We start from the raw sequence: 17,902 nt of genomic DNA, 5'->3' as shown, positions 1-17,902 counted from the left end.
TATCCATCTTCTTTCTTTTATCCAGTTCAAGCTTACAGAGGGGCAGGAGCCTATCTCAGCTGTCAGAGGGCCATCACAGAGAGACACACTGTCACTCATATACCAGGGCCAATTTAGAACCAGTTAACCTAACACAGGTACTCTGGTTTCCTCCACAGATGTGAAGAACATGCAAACACCACACAGCTGTTCCTGACCTGTCTTATGCTTTTGTGCAGAAATGATTTGTCCACTCTACTCCTGTCTTCTTATTCATATTCCACAAAGCTTATAACTTCTTATCATCCTCCAGTTTGCTGGTAAATCATTTAGATGTATAGTTTTAACAAATCAAGTCTCTTACAAGCTGACCTGGAAACTGGCTGTGTGGATATTCATTCTTACATAGGAGGGAAATGATGGAGCAGTGGATGGTGCACAACACTTCATGTACACAAAACCACACAAACACTGTGCAGCAGTAGATTTCTATGTGAAATGACAGCAAGGTCAGCATTGCCATTTTTAATTGCTGACCCGTTTGACTGAGTTAAGCATGTTGTTTTTGTCCAACACATCCAGAGATGAAGGAGACGATGGAATTAAAGAGGAATGATTTAAAATAGAGTGACAGGGTCATCACTCAACACCACCAGAAAAAATGTACTTTTTTTATCTTTTGACTTTTTTATGCACCATTAGGCATGGTGGGGCAAACGCTGCCTACATGTCTGCAGGGTGCATTGCTTCATATTCACTAGGTTCATTCGATCTTGACACAAAGTGAATCGGAAAGAAAACAATGAAAACAAAGGAGAGACATTGTACACTGCATCTATGGTCAACAATAGATCCATATCCTCCGTCTAAATGTGCAATAACAAGCTGGTGTTTAGCAATTGTTCAACAAATCTCTTACCCTTGAACTGTAAGGCATGATTTAGACCTCTGTGGGGAATCCTTTTAGAGCAGAGGTGACAAGTTGTGACAATTTATGGCCCGCGGACCAAATGTGGCCGGCAATATAACTATATCCGGCACCAGTGTCAGTTATTAATGGCCTGTCACAATGTGACGCCCTGCTGAGAATCAATGGGACTTTATTTTGATGGGCACACCATGCAGCCAATCACATGCAAAAACAGAGTTAGGTCATTATAGACCATTATGTGAAAAAAGGAAGAGATGTAGTGTAGTAGTACAGGCCGGTTCACAGAGAGACGGGGAGCTGGATTTAAATGCAGGCGTGTCAGGAAAAAGTGAAGAAATGAGTGAAAACATAAAATGAGCAGCATCTGGCTGCATTTCAGTGGTACTGGAGACTGCAAAGCCCAGTGCAGAATTTATAGAATTAGGAGCTGGCTAAAGTATCCGTTTTTATTTTCAGCCTTTTTCCACTGTGGAGGACAAAAGGTTTCAAACTTGTCCAGGACGAGTGTGTTCTCCTAAGTAGTAGTACGTGCATAAAAGTAAGACTTAACTGAATAAAAAATGCTTCCTTGTATAAGACTACATTTACAGTTCAGTGTTGCCTTTGACATAAAATAAACTATATACAAAGTGTCTTTGAATGGCAGAGATGCAGCACAGAGCCATGGGTCAGTGTCTGAGTGTCTAAATGAGTCTCACAGGGCTGAAAGTGCGCTGCAAGACATTTATATTCTGAACTTGTTCAATCTGCTGTTCACCATAAACAAGCACAAGCTTGAATTTTGGACTTTTAACTGTATTTTCACAAGTTTTACAGCTCACTTATGGCCATTCATTCTAGTAATGGTAATTAGCAATTAATAGTAATTAAGCAATAATTGATTAAATGGCAGAAAACTAGAAACTTCTTTTTTTTATGACAGAAAGACAAAACAAATGTGGGCAATGAACTACCAGAAGTTTTTCTGTCATTTTACACAATTATTCCTAACAAAGAGTCGTGCTGACAGATGTCACTGCTGGTGAATGGTAAGCCTCATCCTAATGATCTTATAGAGCACTTTGCTCTTAGAGTATTGAAAAGTTGAATGGGAGGCAGAGCCTTCAGCTTCCAGGTCCCTCTTCCATGAAACCAGCTCACAGCTTCACTCTCCATGTGTTTATACACCATTTTGCATTTAATCGTGAGTTATTATCGATATTTGGCTGCTGAGCCTGGTTGTGCTGGAGGTTTCTTCCCGTTAAAAGCCAAAGTGCTTGGTCAATTGTTGGGCTTTTCTCTGTTTTCTCTGTATTATTGTAGGGTCTTTACTTTGAAATGTAAATCACCTTGAGGCAACTGTTGTAGTAATTTGGCACCATATAAATACAACTGAACTGAATTGTATTGATAGTGTATTAATGCACACACACATTAAAAATATATATGGGTCTGTGTGTGTGTGTGGTTGAAAAGGAGATGAACAGAAACTGGGAATCAGATGTGAGCACAGTGAATATTCACCAGTATAATGAGCACAAACTGAATGGCATGTGTCACACTAATTGCGAAAGCGTTTCGCTCCAGTCAGGATAATTATGAATTAGTGAAATGCAGACGATTATTGCAACTGGTGATCCGCATTTTACCATCTGTTCTACGCTGTTTCACACACAGGCACACACAAAGTGGAAGTACTGTAAGTGTTATATGTGTGTGAGCAAACACACACACAGTCAGGATGCTTAGATACAAGCGCGGGCCACAGACAGCTGTACACGGACACTGAGAGATTAATGCTGTCATTGACAGATGACAGATGATTTAATTTGGTCAGTGAACAGAGCAGCTACACAGAAGCTGAGCAAAACCATTAATCCAGCACAAACTCTCATTACATTTGCAGAGTTTCTAATATTCTAATTCACAACACCTCTGTGTGTACATCATATACTGATATGAATGTGTATAACATTTTTTGGAATATGTGCTTTTGATTGATGGTTAATAACGCATATTTAAAGTGATTTTTTGCATCCTATCGGGTGATCAGGCTATGACTTCATTGTTTATCCTTCAGCTAATGACTCTTTGCAGATACTTGTGAGTGCACTTGTTCCCTGCTCGAGGTTGTCAAAATGTCAGATTGGCTATTAATGTGCTTCTTTTTCCTAGCCTTGCTAATTAAATGTTGTTGACACCTAAAATGATAAATGCTGTATTGACATGTTGACAAAAGTCCAAACAGTAGGAATCAGAATCTGTTTCCTTAAGGATGGTAACTGGAGCAGACACACACACACTGTGTAGGGCACACAATTCACTTTTAGGGCTTTCAAAGCTTCAGTTAGAAAGGTGAGGACGGAGATTTATGACAGGTGGTACCCAAACATTCATGTCTCAGTTTTAAGAGCGAATTAGTTGTAAATTTGAAACATCCTGCTTTTGAATATTTAAGGGACAGAAGCAGATTTAGAGCTGACATAGTCCTGGGCATAGTTGTCATAGTTGTTAGGATTAGATGAGAACAGTCTCACAGTAACCTTTAATAATTATTATTACACAATTACTTTGGCATGACTTCAGTTTGGGAAGTGTTTGGATAACAAAGTAATAAACTTCAAAGCACTGTTCATTTGTACAGAAGCAACTAGTCATTCGATCCTTACTGTACTGGACAGTTGTCTCTCTCAAACACAGGAAGGGCTCTTCAGCAGATTACTGCTCAGGGAAGCAAACAAGCTGTTTCACTTAAAGACTGGCCCTAATGGCTGTTTGCTTGTGTGCTAGTGACATCAGCATGTACTTACACAGTAGCCTTTGTATTTAATTCTCTGCTGCTTTTGGTATGACAGACGAGGCTGACTAAGACCAAAGAGGATACTCCATCTTCTTGTAAGGCAGCAAATGACACACAAGAGAAACTCCTCTCAGCGGGTCACTGTCAGCCTTAAGTGAAAAGCAGAACAGCCACTCAAGACAAACAGAGAAAGTGTGTGACTCTTCATAAGTGTGTGTTTATTTTTTGTCTGTGTAAGCTGATATTTCTCTGTGGGACGGTTTTCATTTGACAATATGACAGGCGCTGCTGCTTTTCTGCACCAGGTTACACACACATGCACAAAAGCACACACGCTTCACTTTTCTGTGTGCAACAAGAAGCAAACATCTCCTGGCACTGGGTGCAGTTGACTGCTCCTACCAGCTACATCATAGGCTTGATCAAAAACTGTGACATGAACGCAGCACACATGCAGGCTATAACATGCTAAAGTGTGAGAATGGGATAAACCTTCATGGTTTTAAACCAGCACATGAGGCTTGACTTTTATAATATCATACGGTATAATGAAATGAAGAACAGTATAGGTGGAGAACTACTCAGAGATGTTACATTACTGAGTGAGTCGTCATTGCTTCGCAGCAGCACACAGCAGTCACTCGAGACTCTACATGTTGCTGTTATTGCTTTTTTCTGCTACCACATAGAAATCATCCAACACACATGTTGATTCGCCTGATACACAACACCATGTCAGCTTGAGGCACTGGGACAAGAGGGGATTTTCTGAGTCCTATAAGGTCAGCAAATGACACACACACACACACACACACACACACACAGTTAGAGAGGGGGAAACTTGCCTTGGAGGTCCCTGTCAACTGTCAAGGTAAAAGCAAAGCAGGCACTCAAGACAAAAGCGAAGCGTTGGCGTCTGTGTTCACGCACTGTGGGTGACCTGGTTTGTCTGGTTTGCCTTCAGTGCTCTATATTCACTAATGCCACTGGCCAGTGTAGACTGCACACTGAACTTTGTGTCCTTCAATATGATATGACAACTCAAAGTTATTACAGAGGAAAAATCATTTCAGTCACATCTTTGGGTGCAAAGTGATATTCTTAGAAGACGCTTGCGTTTGTTCGATTTGATCGCTGTAGTGGAGACAGAAAAGTGGAGAGAGACATGCAGCACAGGGCCACAGGTCACTGCCTTGTGCTTACCCACTGAGTGAAAGTGGCGCCTGCATTGGTTCACGTTTCAAGTTATCTGCAGTTCATTTTCAGTGTATTGCACCTTTAAAGCATTGTGCTATTTGAACCCATTAATATTGGTTTCATTTGTTGGACAGAGGAAAACACAAAACTTCTCATCTCATTCTGGATGCCTGAGCAGTGCAGAAGTACAAATTCTTCAGCACCACATGGGCTTGGATCCACTCCCTGGCTGCAGTGCTTCTTTTTGGTTGAGCACTCAAATTACGTTTTGGCCAAGGACATTTATGGCCAACTTATTTTGGGATATTTTTTGGACTCAATGGTTGACTGTTTTCAGCCTTAATGTAGAGCAAGTTACTCTTTCAACATGCATGTGCTTAATTTTTGCTCTTACTACATAGCATTTCGTCATCATCCAGGTGACTTCTTCACTCTTAGCTGACTGCAGGTTTCCCCAACCTTATAAACAGTACATTTGAACAATGACTGACACTAGCCAACTGGATGAACAATGGGCTGTGAGGTCAGTTTATTGATCATTAATATGCAAATTGTCATGGCCAAGCATATTAATGATCTTTGGGAAACCTGCAGTCAGCTGAGAAGTCACTTGGATGATGACGAAGCGCTATATCCAGATGAACAGAATCACACTTTTGGGATTTACTTACCTGGATGATTGAGCATGCCTACCTATGTACTAGGATGTGATGTCAGAGAGTACCTGACCTCCTGTGTTACTGTGCTGGATCACTAGTGACTGCATCCATGAGGGGTGCACATTAATATAACTTGGCATGTTTTGGATTTTGAGGTCTTTTAAAGTACAACATGTAGTAAAATGCTTGAACTGCGGACAGCCTTGCCATTCCAGGGCTTGGTTTTAGCATTGGGGGTCTAGCCAGGACCCTTACTGGACACCAGGCGGGAATCGAACTTGCGACTCCCACTCCAAAGGTGTGTAGCCATTGTTTTAGCCTGTGGATGGAGCCTTCCTTTGTGAAGTTGCTTTCTTTTTTCCTCTTTTCCCCCTTTTTTGTTTGGTTTTCAGGAGAGTTTTGAGACTTTAGCCTCATCGCCATGGTGACGAAGAAATAAATAAAAAATCAATCATTTAATTTAGTTATTAACTAAACTACCCCAGAAACAACAAGAGTGTAGTATTGTCTGGCAGCTAATTGTGACGTAAATCTCACCAGTTTGCATTTTCCCAGTTTCCCTCAGAGAGACTGGTAAGTGGTTGTGCAGCTGCTTCTCTCTCTCTTTGGAGGCACACAAAGTGTGTCTGTGGAAAGAGACGGCAACATATTGCTCTTTGTTTCGTTGTACCCTATGGATAGGCCTAATTTATACCCCACACACACATCATTCCTCCAAAGGCCACATGAGCAAAACCACTACTGTCAGGGGACAGACTACATCTTACGTGTGCGTGCATTCGTATCGTGAGAATTTGCCTATGTCGGCTGATTATACACTGGAGTATTTGATGGAAACATTATGACTAGTCTAAATTTCCTTTCCTTTCTAACATGAAAATGCTACAGCTATTACACAAAGCAGTGCTGCTCCTATATGTCACCGAACACACAGCAGCTTATGTTCGGTCACTGTTGCACGTGTCAGTTTGTTGACACCACTGGCTGCCCCCAAACATAATGTTTGTTCAGCTTAGTGTTTGTGAGTTTCTGCTGCTTTTCTGTTGTTGTTTGTTTGTTTTTTCACAGTCAGTTTTTTCTACACTGACATGATTTTGTTGCTTTTGTTACGTTGTAGCTGAGGTCTTTCTGTCACGATGTTGTTAGTGAAACCTTGCCCAACACAGAGTGGATTTGCACCAGCTTATAGTCATCTATAACAAAAGGCTGATACGATCTCACAAACTTGCAAAACAGAGGCAGAGGGAGGCAGATCCACCTGCACTCGTTTTACTGACTGCAGAGGACCAAAGTTGCTATAAGAAAAGAAGAATTTAAATGTCTCTTTTTGTCTGAACCTCATTTATTGCAGTCAGTGGATGTGGGAAAGTTGCACAAAAGTCTTAATTGAATAGTGAGTCTGCATATGTATATATGCTATCTAATTAGCATGTGTGTGATGTCCTTGCTTAACCCAGCTGTAATGATTCCTCTTCCTGTATTTCACACTGTGAGTGATCGTGTACTGTGGGAAGTGCCTTCAGATAGATTTTCTGCTCAGGTTAGTGTTGGGTCTATATTTAAACTATAATGGTATAGAGAACTAGCTCCAGGCCACATGTTCTGTGGAGTACTGCAGCCGTCCAATCAGCCTTTCAGAAACACCTCATTTCTCATCACTGTGTAAAACACTGCTAGCTCATACATGAAACACAGCACTGTATGTTCTTATAATCACAACAACTTTTATGCAGTATAGCTTATAAAGTAATAAATGCATTTGGAGCCCACATATTGAACTTTGGTTAGACAGTTGTCATTGATTAGCTGGAGTTACTATAATGCACGTGATGCTTGCAGCATGATGGCATTAACTGTTTAATAGACTTAAACAGTTCATGCTGTTTTATGTGCATTCCCTTTTTTTCAGTGCTTTTTTGAACCCTAGGACATAAGGACATAGACTTTAAACAGTTTATAATCAGGTGTAGTTACTTTGTGCTGCACCCATGCTCCGTTTTACCCTTTCCCCTTTCTCCTCATTCCCCTAATCGGAGCCTTTTGCCTCGGGCTAATAATAGGGGATTATCAGGTCGTTGGTGTCTCGCTCCAATACTGTAGCCTTTACCTAACAATAGAAATTGTCTTTAGATGATAATCAAATTGGTATGACCTGTAAATAAAACTGACTTGAATTAATTTGCAGCTAGTTTTCACACACTCAGTTGCAGCCTGCAGATGGGCTGTTCACTGCCTTTACAATTTAAGCTTTTATATAAAATGCTATGACAAATAAATCAAAATTATAAAATAAATAAATTGAAATTGAATTTAACAACAAAATGAATTTACATTTATTTTGATTGATAGACGGAAAACAGTCAAAAACTACAGTTAGGTCCATAACAACAACAACGTCTTCAAAATGGCGAGCACTGCACTTTTATTTTGAAAATTTATTTAATTGGTCATTGTCATGGCTGACAACTCATCCACGTCCCATGTTCCGTGTTCTGGCTGTCTTAGTGTCTGTTTTCTTCCAACGGTACGTGTCGTGGTCCATTGGACCCTCAGTGTGGTGAAGTCATCCTCTAGCTTTAGCTGAAGTAAGTATAATGTTTCCAGCTCCATGCTTGGCTGTAGAAACAGTGTTCTTTGGGTCATACTCAGCTCTGCTTCCAAACACAGCAGACTGAGTTGATGCTGAAAAGCTTAGTTTTGATTTCATCTGTCCTGAGTGTTCTCTCAATCATTTAGAGGTTCACTGGAAAACTTAGGACGAGCCTGTGCAAGTGCCTTTTTGCTACATTTTAACCTGTCACTGGCCACTCTCTCCAGGGTTAAACGTTGTGATATGATGCTGTTAGTGGAAACTGTGGTCTTTGATGAATTACATACAGTTCTTATCCAATGAATAGAAGACTTTCCAAAACCAAATTCATGAAGAACCATGAAATGGAAGACCAGTAAACTCTGCATCTATTGCTTTAGCCTTGCGACGCGGTGCCAGGCTAATGAGGTTGAATAACCTTCTAAATGTATTAGTAGAATGTCTGCCTTTGATGAATCCTGTTTGGTCGTTATGAATTATTCAGGGACTGTTTCTAACTTAGATGCAAGTGACCTAGCGATAACTTTAATGTGAGTATTGATTAATGGCAGAGGTCGGTAGCTCGGAGCTAGAGTAGGGTCTTTATCTGGTTTTAGTCAAAATGTTATTGCAGCTGTGTTAATATGGGAAGGAAGCAGGCTGTTATGTTTTATTACTGTGACTGTTCTGATGAATCATAGAGTAAGAAATGGAAATCCATCAGGGCCCGGCGCCTTGTTTGGCATTCAGATTAAGGCACGATGTAGCTCATTGGTGGTTCAACACAACTCTGTGTCTTCTTTAGATGGTGAATGATGAGTGAATATCTTCTGAATTAGGCTTATTTTCAGTAAATATAGAAGGTATCATTCATTTCCTATTACCTTGGAGTTGATTTGCACTGAATTGTTATGTAGCCGATATTTAGTTTGTTGTTATTGATACAATTTATCAGTTGTAATTTAGTGTTTTGTAATTCTCTCGATGTTAGCTTCTTTGGGTTTGTTGTCTGCTCTTAGTTGCTTCATTTTTTCTTTAATATTGGATTCCAGTTTGTCTTCCTGTTTTTTCTTCTATGGCTACTATGATAGGCCCGTCCAGCCTTGTGCAGATCTACAGTCGTGTCCCTGATGTCCCGGGTCGGCTCTTTGGTCCTGCCCATGCTGCTGCAGGGGTTGGAATGGAAGTAACTGATGAGTTTAGGTCGAGTATTTGTAATCGATCTGTGAGAGTGAGAATATTACATGGGTTGTAACTGAATACTTATTTGACTCAATGACAGACAAATCAATTTATGACTTAAAAATCAAGCAGGCAGTCGTCTAAGGAGCTTGGAAAGAAAAGCAACTGGATTTCTTTAAGTTGCTGGAAGACGTTTAACCTCTCTCATCCGAGAAGCTTCTTCAGTTCTGAAGCTTCTCAGATGAGACTACGATGACCTGGATGACTGAGAACCTTCACATACAGGCAATCAAATATGTTTTCCTCCCACTGTACGAACAGTTGCAGAAACTGTTGGTAAATATGTTAAAATAAATATTGTGGCTTACATATTATTCAAAGTTCCTCCACAAGCAGATTTAGTCTCGGGGTGAGACACAGTTGTACAGTTCTCATGACACAGAAGAGCTTCCTCACCAGGCCAGGACTGTAGTCTGTCTGCACCTGCAGGCCGGTGCCACTCTTTGAAAGGTGAAGATGTGCACATCCTGGACAGGGAGGAAGGCCGGTGGGAAGAGGGCGCCTTAAAGTATAAAGTAAGGGCATAACAATTTGAAAATCAACAATCATGAGTTGAGCTCACAGCTCATTGTTAGTCAGTGCTGCTAGTTTTGTGCAGCTGTACTTATAAGAAAGGTGAATTGCAGTCAGTCTGTCTAAAATGCTCAGCCAAACAAGATTGCAGCTTTGTTTCTGCAAATGAGCAAACACTGATTTTGTATTTCACTTTAATGTGAGAGTGAGATGTAGAAATAAACACAACACATTTGTGTCTGAATAGCCAGAAGAATTTTTAATGAAAGGAGTTTTTGTTGTTTTAAATACACATTTGAATGGATTCCAAATGTGGACCGAGTTCTCTGTTTGAATGAAACACACAGACAGACCTCCAAACACTAATGTGTACACACCCAAGCAGAAGTCACTAAATGCCAAGATTACCAAACCGATACACAACTGATTTTGAGACTGGTCTCGTGCAGGCGCAACATGAGAGCCTTTTTTACGTGGTGCTGAGCCTGACCATCCTTTTTTAATCACGTCAGTGGAAGTGATGCCGCAGATGAGGTCTAATTGATTGTTGCTGCTCACATATTCTTACAACAGAACTGATGAATAGATTTTTCTAAGATCACTTGTGTTTGTTTTTTTACTGTATAGTAAAAAGAAACACACCTGTCAGTGTGTTTTATGTGTTAGTATAACAGAGCAATATTAAGTCACACCATCAGCGAGCATCGCCATACTTCATTGTTCAGCCGTTTCTTTTTCTTCTTCTTTTTTCAAAGATTTCAATGTTACTTTTGTTCATTCTCCACATTCATCATCCTTTTTTCTTTCATGTGGTCTTTCATAGGTTCTCCCATGCCCTCCCCCTCCTGCCCATCTGTCATTGACCAATCACATCCACAGTCAGCTAATCCACACGACAACCCGCTGTTAGCCAACATACCTGAGCCTAACTCAGAGGAAGAGGAGGAGGAGGAAGAGGAGTATGCTGCTCGGTTGTACTTAGCCGTAACATATGGTAAAGAGACTTTAGACTTTTTTTTTAAAGACATGCACGTGAGATTTCGGATTCATCTATGTGAGCTGCAGCTGGTTATTTTGATGACTGTAGAATGACTCCCAGGGTAACAGACTTGGAAGTTAGACAGCTTTCTGTGTTTGACGTGGTTTCTCCTTGTATGTTTTTATTTCCAAGCCTCTGTACCTAAACCATCATCTGCTGTCACAGAGCGGCTGACAGATTTTATTAACACAAAAGAGAGCATGTAGATTTCTGGCAAAAGGGCACTAATCTATAAATTACAAGTGGTAAATATAACAATGAGTGCTGTTTTCTTGTTTGACTGTCTGTGTCAAACACACAGTTTGTCTGGAAGTGATTCTGTGAAGTGTTTTAAAAATGGGACTTTTGTTTTGTTCTTCAGAATATCTGACGTTGTCACATCCTTTCTGGTTCTTTTTTCATATACAAACAGTGTGATTAAACAAAGGCATTGTTTAAATGTGCCGAATAAAACTACAGCACCCAAATACCTGTACATTAGACCTTTTCAAGAATTTTTCTTTATTATTATTTGATTGATACAACAATCAAATATAATTTAGCAAGTATTTGATTGTAATAGCAATTCTGGGTATGGGCATGGCTTCTATCATTCTTTACCTGATAAAATCCCTGCCCCCAGTGTGTTTCTGTAGCTGTAGATATGTTAGGATAGGATAGGCTCCACTGGATGTTTTTAACCTGGAAACTGAGACACAGCACAGAAAAAAAAGCAGCTTAGGTCCAAAACTTTGGATTCTTGTTACAACTGTAGAGAAACAAAGGCTACTATACCTCACTGATGACAGCTTCTTTTCTTTTTAAAATTTCATTGAAACATATTTCTCGCTAAAATCCATTTGATAACAGAGCGTCTCCTGGTGTCTCTCCACATGTTTGTGCTAGTATTATCCTGGAGCATGAAGACGATGACCATAGTCTGGCTGCTCGAAACACTGCAGCTGATCCAAGATCTGTTTGCCTGTGGATAGTGATGAGCACCAGATGCTGAGTTGTTTTGACTAGGCAATGGCCCCTTATTGAGTTGGTCATAGTTGGGAGTTTGATAGGAAACAGACTATGATAGTCTGAAGATAGGAACTATGGTAACCACAGTTACTCAGACTACACCAGGAGGGGCCGTGAAGGGGAGAAATCAAGAGGAAAGTTAGCTGGGAGGAAAGAAGGTGAGAAAGAGACATGTTAACATGACACATCTCCACTTCTTGCTTTTTTCTTTTTTTTTTTAAAGTGCTTATTTCTTTATTTGGTTTTTAGCTGATATTTTCTTGCACACACAGACACCGATATGCACTAATGTGGAAGCCAGCCTTTTATTTCTTTAACCTTCCCTTACAATAGAAAGAAACTGGGGAATAGCAGAGAGCTGGAGAAAGCATTGAAAAATATTTATGTTGGATGTCAATCAAATACTGAGGCATCATAAAGAGTGGGAAATAACACCTCTTCAGTTTAGAAAGCCAGCCAGTCTGCCTCGACACTGAGAGAAAAAAAGTTGAAAGCCACATCGGGCCCATTTACAAAAATATTATACATTTAAATTTTTAAAGACAAGGTTTGTTTGACTTATTTTACATTACATACCAGCCCCCTACCACCCCTCATGTCTGTGTATTTGGTTAGGAAAATGGGAAAAGGTGCAGTGCTTTACTGAAACGTGTAAAAACATACATGGAAATAGACTAGAACAGGCGAAAGGATAGTTTGGACCTTTCTGTTGAGCTTCATATTTGGCACAGCCACCTGAAGTAGTTTTATGAAGTGCTTTCAGGGAACTGTTGTTGTGAATTTTTGCTATATAAATAAAACTGAATTGAACTGAATTTTCCTGGCTTTTTGAAGGACATTCCAAAGTTTTCCAGCTTTTCTTTTCATTCTCTGTCCAGTTGATGCCAACTTGATCCTCCAATAAGGGTGCGGCCTGGGCTCTTAGGAGGCCAGTCAATGACTGATAATGTTCCAGTGAGTGATTTTCTATCAGGTATCTTTTTACTGCATTGGCAGTGTATTTGTGATCGTTTTCATCCTGAACAATGAACCACCAATATAACACTTTCCATTTGGTGTTGCATGGTGGCTCTAAATCTGATGGTACTGCATTCATTGTTTTTGCCAAACTCCCCAGCACCGCTGGCTCTACCTCTCTCCTGACCTCCTTCATACATATTAACAACAATTTCAGATGTAGATTCATCACTCCAGAAGCCCCGAATGATTTAGTAACCAACTGTACCTGTGAAATGTAAATACATGGAATTTGAAATTGTTTTAATTGTACTGATGAATCTTATATACTTTACTGTTTCCTTTTTTTGTGGTTAATGTGAATAATTTTATACAATGTTGCACTTGTATATAAATTGGCTTGTTTTACACATTGCACACTGTGCTGCTTGACCAGAATATCCTTGTAAAAGAGATTTTCTAATCTCAATTGATATTTTTCCCCTATTAAATTAAAAAAAACAACAAGACCAACAATATGGGCTCTCTAATATGAAAAGGGAACAGTGCTCTGACTGAGGGAAGGGTTGAAGGCAGAGGTAAGAACATCTGCAAGCTGCTGGCGCATGCTCTGTGAACCCACCCAGGGAATTTTTTCTTTAGTGCTGTACCTGACATGATGACGTCATTAGGGGAGGGAAGGAGGGGCAGCTGGACTGGATGTATGTGTAGCTGCACCACAGCTGGAGGTCTCAGGTGAAGGTGTTGAGATAATCTGTCAGACTCCAGCTCATCTGGAGCTGATGATGTTGGTGGTTCTGTAGTCTGAGATGTGGAAGACTATTTATCCCGGGATTTTGGCTGGCGAACTTGCATGGTGGGCATGTGCTACAATACAAGTGCTATTGTACTCAGTCGCAGACTTGCATTATCCTGAGTGCTGACAGAAAAGTCGCCCTGAGTGGCTGCAGCTTTAAACACATCTCTACTGCGTATACTATTCTGTAGACAATATGTTCTTATTGCGAGTGTTCACATGTTGATAATATTTATGAAATACAATCTGTAAATTCCACTGGTTAGTCACCAGCAGCGATAAACTCAGCATCAGGGTTAGTTATCTCTACCACACTAATGAGGCTGTGGAGTTTACACGCGGATGTAAACAGTGGCTGAAAACACAGCAGAGAATTCTCTCTGTAGATAGTAGGTAAGTAGGTAAGTAAGACATTTCAGCAGTAAACAATCTGAATATATCTGCAGAGCAGTTGTTGTTAATAAACACACACACTCCTCCCCATTACCCTTCTCTGATAAGGACCCTGGAAAGTGGAATGATTGCTGTTTTTCCAGTTGGAATTCAAATAAACCATTAAAAGCCCCAAATTACCATGACATTTATACCTATCATGAGGGTATGTAAACTTAACTAACCACAACTGTACAAAAATGCTGGGCCATATACACATTACACCTGTAGGAGCCATGAAGCTCCAGGTGCTCCGTTTGTAACCTGATATTAACACCAGGGGAGGTTTGGAACTGCGCAGTCAGTAAAAAAGTCGCCACTCTCCACTGGTGACTTTTACACACTATGCACCTCTGCACTTGGTGACCCCACTCCACTTAGTTGATTGTGGAATATCTAGTAAGGAGGAAAATTCATGACCTGACTTGTTGCAACAGTTGTTCATATCCTGTAACATATTAGCTGTGAGTAATGCTCCCAGACACTAGACTTGAAAGTCTTCAGTTTATCTTGCTGCTGAAAAAAATGAATCATTTCAAATAGAATTTTGTTACCTGAATAGCTTAAAGTTTGATACTATCAAACTGGGGGGGGGCTCAGGTGGTAGAGCAGATCAGCTACTGACTGGAAGGTTGGTGGTTCAATCCTTCCCCAGTCTGCATGCCAAGTATCCTTGGGCAAGATACTAACCCCAAGTTTCTCTCCGATGTGTCCATCGCAGTGTGAATGTGTATGAATGTTACTTAGATTGCACTTAAGTATAGAAGGAAGTGCTTGTATAAGTGGGTGTGAATGGGTTTGAGTACAGTGCTTTGAGTACTCGGTGAGAGTAGAAAAGCACTAAATAAGAACCAGTCCATCACAATAACAATTGAAAACACTGACAATTATCCTTAGAAGAACAGAAGAGACCAAAAATTTCCCATGTGTTGGACTAATAAAGGTTTATCTTATCTTATCTTTACAATGTGGAGAACATAGAAAGAACAGCATGTCTGTCCACTTCACCGGGCTCCATTTCAAATGTAATTTTTTAAATTAGAGAAACCAGTTTAAAAATGAGTGCCATTTGTTTTAAGGAACTTAATAGCTCATCATTCTTCCACATGCTGGTAGTTTGGCATCAGAGGCAACAGACAAGCGATCACCACCAGCCAGCCTTTACAGGACGAGGACAAGGAAATCTCCTCAGACAGGAAAAAGCAACATAGAAAATGGAAAGTTTCTCTTCAAATGGTGGGATGACTCCAAAGCTTATCGACAGCGTCTACACTGAAAGCAAAAGGGAGGTCAGACCAAGGCGGGGAGTGGAACGTGAATAACACTTAGTGCTTTTTACTTGAGGACCAAATAGGCAATTCTCCTCAACACCAGAAACAATCAATGAGCTACTGAAAGACAGAGATGGAGAAAGGAGAAGGCAAGAAATACTTCTCAACACCAGACCGAATCAATGATGCCAGCAGAAAGAAGGGATGAAGAAAAGCAGGAACAAAAGCAGAAAACTTTTAACATAAGAATGAATCAATTAGATTTAAACAGAGAAAAATAGAGAGAGAGAAAATATTTGAGAAGAGACGAGACTGAGTGATTGATCAGGCTAATGAACCTCAGACTAGTAGCTGGTGGCTGGGGTTTAAACCACACACACACACACACACACACACATAGAAAATTCTTGTCTGAGGCTGATTGCAGAATGGAGCCACTTAAGTAAATCAAACTGTTGTAGCAGGCTCCACACAAAGAGAAAAGAAGACAGAGAGAGGGAGACAAAGAGATAAAGTGGAAGAGAGTCATAAGATAGAGAGCTAAAAGAATGAGTGTGTCACGCAAGTGCACTATCCAGACTATGAAATGATATACTGCAACATTTTGTTTTGAGGATTTAACTCAGAGTGTAATTTATGGGGTTTCTTTCCAATTCATCTTCACCCTTGTCTCTCTTTGCTCTGCTGTTTTCTGGCTTAGCACTTCTTACAGGGCTTACTTAGAAATACTTGCTTATAAATATTGGGCAGTTAGCTAATAATAATGCAGTTAGTGGAGTTAGTTAACTTGCGATTCTACTTTGTCTGTAGGTGGGAATGTGGGTGTGAATGGTGGTCTGTGTTAGCCCTGCAACAGACTGGCGATCTGTCTGAATTGGATAAGTGAAAAAACATGGAAGGAGAGAGTCAAACTGTCATGCAAAACACATGTACAACCATGTAGTTATAAAAAGGTTAATGCTCTATAAAATGTGAATAAATTTGCTGACTTGCAAATTTGTGGACCAAAACCAAGAAAATTAAATGAACTCTGCTAATTTAGTTAAATTGTGTGGTCAAATATCCAGACAGAGCTGTGCCATGGTTACCAAAACTATTTCACTGAGGTGCATTTGACCAGATATTAAATGGGGTGTGTGCACAGCGCATCTGGAAGGTAGGCAAAGTCCTTCACTTATTCCACATTTTGTCATGTTAATGCCTTAATCCAAAATGGATTCAATTCAGTATTCATCTTACAAAATCTACGCACAATACCAAGAGTGTGAAGACGCACACGCCTGTCTGCATAAGATCCCACAGTCGACAGCACGTGTCAGAGCACAAACCAAGTCATCAAGTCCAGGGAATTATCTGTGGACCTCTGAGACAGGTTTACACTGAGCCACAGATCTGGGGAAGGGCACAGAAACATTTCTGCAGCATTAAAGGCCCCGTTGGTCTCCATCATCCATAAATGGAGGAAGTTTGGAATCACAAGGACTCTTCCTGAAGCTGGCCACCGGGCTAATGGGAGCGCTCAGAGTATTAGGGCCTTAGTGAGGGAGGTGACGAAGAACCAGATGGTCACTCCTGACAGAGCTCCAGTGTTCCTCTGTGGAGTGTCCACCAATCAGCTCTGTGTGGTAGAGTAGCCAGATGGAAGCCACTTATCAGTAAATGGTACGTGACAGCCAGCCTGGAGTTTGTCAAAGGACTCGCAAACCATGAGAAACAAAAGTTTCTGGTCTGATGAAGCAGAGATCAAACTCTCTGTCTCTGTCCTGTCTTTCGAAGCAGGAACTGGGAGATTCGTCACAGTTGAGGGAAAGATGAATCCAGCAATGTACAGAAACATCCTTGATGATTTACCTACTCCAGAGCTCACACTAAGCAAACAGACAAGATGATAGAGGTGTGGCTTGGGGAGTGGCCCAGCCAGAGCCCAAACATGACCGTAACTGAGTGTCCGATCTGAAAATGGCTGTGCACTGGTGCTTCCCATCCAACCTGAATGAGAAGTTCTGCAAAGAAGAATGGGAGAAAACGCCCAAACACAGGTGTGCCAAGCTTGAAGAACCACACTGAGGAAGACCTGAGACTGTCGAAGGTGTTTTAGCAAAGGCATGACATGACAAAAGTGGAACAAGTGAAGGACTGAATACTTTCTGGATGCACTAAAATCTGGATGCACTGGGCTGGGGCCCTGGCCGGGCCTCGGGGGCTTGGGTCCTGGTTGGTGTGTTGCCGGGGTTGTGGGCGGGTGGGTGTATGGGGGCCCAGCCCTGGCGCAGGGTGCCGCCGGTGCTTCGAGCCACCTGGGGGGCTCTTCAACTGGTGGGGGAGGTTGTTAAATCTTGCAGGAGCTTTCCTCTCTTCAGGAACTCTCTCTGCAGGAGGGGGAGATACAGGAGAGGTGGAGGAAGATCTCAGCCTGGGCGTCTATTGTCTTGTGTAGTCTGGAAGATGAGTGGATGATGGGGTGGGTGCAGTTTTCTCTGTGGTGGGGTCGGGTGCGCTGTCCCGGGCTCTGTGGGGCCGGGCGGCGCTG

The 17,902-nt window shown here is 41.1% G+C and overlaps 1 protein-coding gene across 11 annotated transcripts in view; it reads left to right on the top strand.

The window, feature by feature from the left end:
- Positions 1–17,902, top strand: part of tenm3 (teneurin transmembrane protein 3) — an 869,227-nt gene that overhangs the window by 681,043 nt on the left and 170,282 nt on the right. For 8 of the 11 annotated variants that reach the window (XM_025908309.1, XM_025908313.1, XM_025908312.1 and 5 more), the window contains one exon: positions 10,693–10,863. The exons of the other annotated variants lie outside the window; for them this stretch is intronic. In XM_025908309.1, coding sequence (XP_025764094.1) covers positions 10,693–10,863 — 171 coding nt within the window. The remainder of the gene's footprint in view (positions 1–10,692; positions 10,864–17,902) is intronic. 11 annotated transcript variants of the gene reach the window in all.

This window comes from Oreochromis niloticus, linkage group LG6 (genome assembly GCF_001858045.2).
Source record: "Oreochromis niloticus isolate F11D_XX linkage group LG6, O_niloticus_UMD_NMBU, whole genome shotgun sequence".
Taxonomy (NCBI): domain Eukaryota; kingdom Metazoa; phylum Chordata; class Actinopteri; order Cichliformes; family Cichlidae; genus Oreochromis; species Oreochromis niloticus.
The sequence above is the reverse complement of the archived record's forward strand: the minus strand, read 5'-3'. Positions and strand labels throughout refer to the sequence as shown.